This window comes from Chiloscyllium plagiosum, unplaced genomic scaffold, assembly GCF_004010195.1.
Source record: "Chiloscyllium plagiosum isolate BGI_BamShark_2017 unplaced genomic scaffold, ASM401019v2 scaf_11978, whole genome shotgun sequence".
Taxonomy (NCBI): Eukaryota; Metazoa; Chordata; class Chondrichthyes; order Orectolobiformes; family Hemiscylliidae; genus Chiloscyllium; species Chiloscyllium plagiosum.
In genome coordinates, this window is record NW_025213293.1 from 1 (window position 1) to 7223 (window position 7223).

The 7223-nt window shown below is 38.0% G+C and overlaps 1 protein-coding gene across 1 annotated transcript; it reads right to left on the reverse strand.

Annotated features, from left to right (window-relative positions):
* Positions 1–6: 6 nt before the first annotated feature.
* Positions 7–5138, reverse strand: LOC122547605 (protein shisa-6-like). The gene is made up of 2 exons (XM_043686208.1): positions 4968–5138; positions 7–2304 (listed from the first exon to the last, which is right to left on the reverse strand). The coding sequence occupies exons 1-2, from the start codon at positions 5107–5109 to the stop codon at positions 1718–1720; spliced, it is 729 nt and encodes a 242-aa protein (XP_043542143.1). The 5' UTR covers positions 5110–5138; the 3' UTR covers positions 7–1717.
* Positions 5139–7223: the final 2085 nt, after the last annotated feature.

Below are 7223 nucleotides of genomic sequence, written 5' to 3' on the forward strand. Positions count from 1 at the left end.
ATTGGTCCAGTATTTATATATAGCTTCAAACATATGTACCACAATTTTCACAAACTTTAACTTTACAACTCCTCAGATTCCACCATCATCCGAGTAGTAGGAGTCTGAATATTTAACATGCTATTCTGTGAGAATATCAATTTTCAGACCTACTCTCAAAACATCCAGTGCACTGTTTTTAGGACATGCCAAGTTTCATTGTCACATTGTGCTTGCAGGCAAATTTTCATAGCAAGCTTCACTGCATATGCAAAGCCTAGTGCCTAACTAAGCAGAAACGTTAGAAGCATCATCGGCATAAAAGGAAAACAAAGATGAACAAAATGTAAAACAGCAAGGGGTATTTGCTTCAAAATTGAAGGCCATCAAAAAAGCATGAATGTTTTCAAAAGTGCCAAACATGGAAAAGCAATGAATATTTCCAAGAAGATTGGACTGTCTGGAAAAAAAAGGCAAATGACATGGTGCCATAAAAATATGAGAAGCAAGGTTGAAACAGAGAAATGAAACACAAAAGAAGAAGAAAAGATGAGGATAAAGGGCACATGTGGCATAAAAAGTGAATGGCAAGTCTGCTTCTATTACTTTCTATGGGAAATACTGATTTGTCTGAATGACTTATAGTTCTTGGCTATAAACTATTGATGACTAAGAAATGATGATTTTTCATTTATTTCATATCATATTGTCACTGAATTTAGCCTATTGACCTGATTGATGATTTCAGTATTGGAACGATTGGCAGTCCATAATCCAGCACAAACTTGATAACTAAGTTTTAAAAAACGATAAGTTCACTTTAGCCTCTGGGATTAAAGAAAATCATTTGCACAGTCACATGCTCATGGAATAAGCTCAATATTTTGTCTCTATGCAATGTCCTCCAGGATTCTTTCATTCAGCAAAGAAAAACATGGAGTCTTCCATTCTGTTGAGAACAACATCTCACAACTCACGACCACAGATAGAAAATGGCTGAGCTATGCCCAGTAATGTGCAGTTATGTTCTCGCTAAGGTGAAACTATCCAAGGCATCTTACCTCCCTAGGCCTTGAAGTCAAAGTAACCATCTCATCTTTTGAAGGGGCAAAAGAAACACATGGAGGGAAAGCCAGCTGTGTCCCATACCAGTGTATGGAAATGGTCACCCATGAGTTGGTTGACTTATACTGTACATGCTTAGAAGATGAAATTTTTTTTCACATATTTCGGATGATATGGTACAACCTTCCTTTTTTAAAAAAAAGAATTGAGCAAACACACCAATTCTGACTATTCAGAAAACTAACCTGGTATCTCCTAACCAAAATAGCTTTAATCTCCAATAGTAGCATTAACATTTGGTTAGAAATTCAACCACTGACCTTGTATCTCCATCAGCCCTTTAAAATTGACTACCATACCACATGGCTTCCTTTGATAGAAACTGTCAGGTGACCTGGATGGTATAATACCATCTGTTGTGCTAATGTACCAACTAAAATGAAAACCTTGAATAAAACAAGGAACTGATGTTACATGTCTCTGGAAAGACTGAAGCCTCATATTGGATGCCACTTTGTTTAGATAAAACAAATGCATTTGTTCGAATAACATGTCAGGAATTAGGGCGTGAGTAATTAGTGTGGTCTGATAGTGCCATTGTCCTCTGGCTCACTGACAAATATTCCAGACTCTTGTTATTATGGAATCGGTGATGTGTTTTTTTTTATTAAGATCAAACAGTTACTTCTGTTTTGCTGGCTGTATGGTAATTACGGTGATGTCCTGGGATATAGTGGAGCTGTTCCACTGTGTTGTGCCGACGTGAAGCAAAGGCATGTCGCTTAGCAGCAGTGTGGTTTGTTTGATTTGTATTTAAGGTATTATAAGAAGAGTTTGAGGCACTGGGATGCGAGTGCATTTTTGTCATCTTATAGCGATCTAAGACGGGCGTGGATACAAAGACATCTGTGTGGGACTGGGACAAGGCCCTGGACATGGCCTTTTCACGGAACCCCGAGCGTTTGAGGGACATAACTTTATCGGGAGAGAGCAGAGGGTCCTGGGACTGAAGACGTTCAGCTGATAGCAGTTGTTCATCAGATAGGATGCGCTCGTAAGTCATGACACATTCTTGAGGCACATCTCTCTCTGGAGACAGGACTCTGTCCTGTGACATTGCTCGCATTGGTCGTCTAGGCCTCTCCCTGGTGTTACTGTGTTCCTGGTTCATTTTCATAATGTGGAGAGGCAGGGTTCCTCTCGCTGCCAAGTCTGGAAGGTGTCGCCTTTTCATGTAATATTCATCAATCTCCTTTTCACCTACAGGAATGATGCAAAAAAAAAATCTTTTAGAATGGCTTTGTTATAGTCATCTACTCAATATTTTACATTCCTGAATGATTATAGTTATCACTGTCAGGGCTGCTAGTTCTTCGGTTTTGTCCAATTTTTAAAATCTTTTCCCTTAGATTTCTACATTGTAAATAAAATGCCAGTTGTGAGAAGTGGGGATCTGTTCTTTTCAACTTTTGTGCAGTTCTATGGTATTGAGGCATTAATTAATCCAATCAGTAGTAAGAAAGGCACCTATAAAATCCTCTGCCATTATATCACTTTGAATGTCCCACCTCCACCAACTTCCTTTACCCAACTTTACATTAATTGAAATTTCAGCAGCCCTGATAACAGTTTCTGTTAGGACAATGAAGCCATAATAGATTTGAGACTGCCTTTAATAACATACATATGATTTTTATATCCTCAGTGTACAGAGGAGTTATTTATATTTTCATTTATAAACAGAATTTATAAACATCTGATGCTCATGCAGAGAAATGTGTAATGTTGAATGTATTTGATTGTGAAATGCATGAACTGCCATTTGTACAGAAAAATGCTGACAGTAATGTCTCCCACGAGGACAGGTATCAATGAAAATACATAGCAGAAGCAGACAGGCATCAGTAGAGTAACTGCAACTCTCATGGTACCCTTTGCTCAGTTGTGCAATATGAAACTTGATCTGCCTTTCTTTTTCCCCAGCAAAGTAGTGTTACCATCCCTCGGGTGATTGGTGCCATGTTCTATGGTTAAACCACATTTGTATTGCAGCATTCACTCAGACTTGTATCTCAAGTGTCTGTTCATCTCCTCTGAGCAATGGACCTGAATGAGTCACAGTTCATGTGCAGCTGCAGTAACATTCGACTTGGAACTCCATCTGGCAGTCAATTTAGCAATTTTAAAATGTTCCAGTAAGCCCAGAATTCCGTAAAAGTTTTGAGAGTTTCTAGTAGTGGGAAAAGATGGCCAGAACTAAGTTAGCCATTTGTGTGTGCTATCAGGAGTTCCTAGTGGCTACTAGTTAGGTTCTACCCTATTAGACTCATTAGGCCTTGCTAACTTCTTCATCTCCAGTACAAAATGCTGCATATTTGTTTTCTTCCTTCCATTTTCAGTTCTCTATATTTTCACATTAAAATGAATATTTACTATTGAGGTACAAGTTTGATTCAAGCACTTTTTTCAAAAAAGAATGTGCTTGATCATTGCCTTTCTTTTTTATATTTCCTTCTCTTATCTCTCAATATCTTACATTTTGTGTGATTTCTCCATGTTACTAATTTCAGCTCAATATAGTTTTACCTCTTCTGTTCCAAATTGCAATCGTTGGGTCTTTTCAGTAATTCCCCGTCCCCTATTTTATTCTATTCTCTTCCCTTTTTGCTTTTTCATGGTTCTGTCTGTTTTTCTCACATTATTCTATTTCTTAATTGATGATTTCCGTTGTTCTGTTTTCAGTTATTTCAGTTTTGTTCTGTTATATTTCTCTTTGCACTGATTCTTTTCCATTTTTAGACAGATCACTGTTTTGAATAATGTGAAGGGAATGGTCCAGAAGGTTTCTTTTCATTAGTATACAGGATGCAGGCATCTCTTGCTAGCCAGCATTTATTGCCCATCCCTAGTTGCCCAGAGGGCAGTTAAGAGTCAACCAAATTGCTGTGGGTCTGGAGCAACATGTAGGCCAGGTCAGCAGTTACCTTCCATAAAGGATATTAGTGAACCAGATGGGTTTTCCAACAATCAACAATGATTTTATGGTCATCAATAGACTATGAATTCCAAATTTCTTTTAAAAAAAAGTTTAATTCAAATTCCCCTATGTGCCATGATGGGATTTGAACCCAGGTCTTCAGGACTGTGGCTGAGTTTCTGGATTAAAAGTCAAATGACAATACCACTAGGCCATTGGCTCTCTTGCAGATTTTGAATTTCACTTACATACTCTAATTTCTTACTGCTGAACTAAGACTTCTGGTCTTGCAATGAAACCCTCTACCAGACAAAGCAACTTAATAAAAAAGTGGCTTTGTGATTTCTTGGAAATCTTGCTGCTTGAATGGGCTGTGTTCATATTGCAGGGGGCTGGGAGAAGCTTTTTTAAATGGGAGACAGGGGATGGGGAGATGGGAGTTATGTGAAATGCAGTGGAGAATGACACTCCAGTAGCAAAAGAGTAGTATTCTGAACATTAGGCTTTCCCAAATACTCTGTCACGTTTTGGACAAACTGAAGGAAAAGCCTGCTTATAACCTCCAGGTGGGTGACGTACATAAAAATATGGGAGCAATGTCACTTGTCACCTCAGAAAGCATATTTAGCTGATGTCCCAAATCTCATTTGCCTTCCGACATGTCAAAGCAGCAGTCAACAACAGCATTGCAAAAGGATTGATGCTATAAGGTGAGGTAAAAGTACAGTTAGTATCCCTTATCCATGGAATATTCTATTGACACTACGAGATTGGCCATCAATGAATGATGGTGCACCATGAAGTTGAACAGTTGACACACTTGCTTGTGCAGCAGCTGGGGAACTTCAAGACTGAAGCAGTTGGAAAATAACAGCCATTAATTACCAGATTTGTTTTCCTAGGTATGATGCAAAATAATGTTAATGGAAGATCATGGAACACCTACTTAACCGCTTTAGTGAAGAATACTTGCTTATGTCAGATTTAACTGCAGATTCATAAGATGGTGGAAGGTGTGAGAGACTCTGGTAGGATCTTGAGAAAGACAGATCATATGGTTCAGTTGCAGAAGTAAGAATACTGTTCATCCGAGGCTTTTCTATGGGGAAGAAGGTAGGAAAAGAGATAAAAAAAAGGAAGAATCATGTGAGAACAAGTAAGTTGTCCAACAAATTTTCAGTTAATTTTCTGTCTCTTCTACTACATCCTTAAAGAGCCTGACCAATGTTGAAGTGAGAGTTCCATTATACCTTTCTATGCAGGCATCAGACCCAATATATCCTCGATCTCCACACATCTCAGTGAGGGGTCATTGTAACCAGTGCTGGGAACCCTGGTTGCATTTTCTCTCCTTGGTAATGGGGAAGATGGTGGAAGAGGCAATGATGATTGAGACTTTCATTGTCATGAGATAACTAAGCATAGACTGGGGAATGAATAGCTCAGGAACACACTATGTGGACTTAACACATTTGGACTTGACCAACAAGTTAGCAAGGAGTTTCAAAATGCTGCTTCACTTATAGATCAAACAGCAAATCAAATTCTATCTTAAAATATGCAGTGTTGCAGTCAGCAAATTCAAAACTCTCAACAGCTTCTGTGGATGAGGTAGCGGAAAGTGCAACATTGAGTTACATCCCTCAAATAGTGGAGGCTGTGATGCTGTTAGTGCAAAACTCTCAACAGCTTCTGTGGATGAGGTAGCGGAAAGTGCAACATTGAGTTACATCCCTCAAATAGTGGAGGCTGTGATGCTGTTAGTGCATAGTGGTAACTTCAGCCAGTGCAGGAATTAAACCATGCTGTTGGCATCACTCTGCATTGCAAACCAGCCATTTAGCCAACTGAGATAACTGATGTCCAGTCCTTTCATTAGATGAAAACTGCAAGCATATTTTCACAGATGTGTCATGGACTCTAATGTAAATGTTACTACAAATAACATTACAGATTTATGCAGCTGATCAGACTAGCCAAATGGTGTATGTTCACCACAGCTATATGAGTTGGGGAGAAATTAACTAGAATTGTATGCACAAGATTGACATCTCCAATTCACTTCACTCATTACAGCTTATACAGTTACAGAAGCACTGGGGTTAACTAAGAAATACAAATCACTTTTTTGAAAAGCATGCTATTTACTGATGCCAAGAGTGAAGCATTTAGAGACATTTTTGTATCAAGTTTCAGTTTTCCATCTGCCTAAAATGAGGTGCAGTTTCAGATCCAAAACAAACCCATCATTCTGGAAGTTCCCCAGAGAGCACACGTCTCCCAAAAAAATCTGAGTCATTTAATCAAAACGCAGAAACTGGTAAATGATATTGGTAGATCAGCCAAACAGGAGCTATTGAAGGTTTAACTTGACACTGCCTCAAAGAGCTAAGCATATTGTAAGTTAAAGGGAAAATACCAGTTATTGATATTTGTTCAAGAGAAAGGAAACTTCAATGACTACAAATACACAACCTGTAGGACAATGAGAAAAAAAGCCTAATCTTTCCTTTATAGCTGCAACTGGAAATGTGTGAGCTAGAAATTTTAATGGAAAAATTGCATGTAGTCATATATTTATGTACATAATTATGACTGTAATTACCCAGTGCAAATAATCATTAACATTACAAAATATACATATTTGAATATTTAGCATTATTAATTGAATATTGTCCTAGCAAACTCTTACTCCTGTGTGGCAAATGAAAATGCCTTCACAACATATTAGCTGAGTTTACAAATATAAGACCAAACTATGAAGGGTCAGATAGTTAAAGATATATCTATATCTATACACATTGTTGAGGACAATAATAAGCTTGTAAGACACAGCTGGATACTATGGGGTGTTAAGGTTGTTTGTATAATCCACTCAGTGTAGTGCCTGTTGGTGGGATCACCAAGTGATTGCGTTATCAATACATGTGCAAGATAGCCAAACAGTACAATACCATTACCCAAATGTTATCAACAAATGTGTTCTGTGATTGTAGGAAGTTCATTTTTGCTTAGGCTAGCGCACAAAAGAGCAAGTTGATCATCATGAACTCTGCAAATGAAGTAGGTTTTATCAATTGAATGTAATATTATAAAACTATTATCTAAGTGCAATGCTATCGTTAGTAAACGTATTTAAAGTCTTGCTGTTTAAATTGCACAGGGGTCAATGTCAGGAATTAGTAACTCATTTGTTGCAACT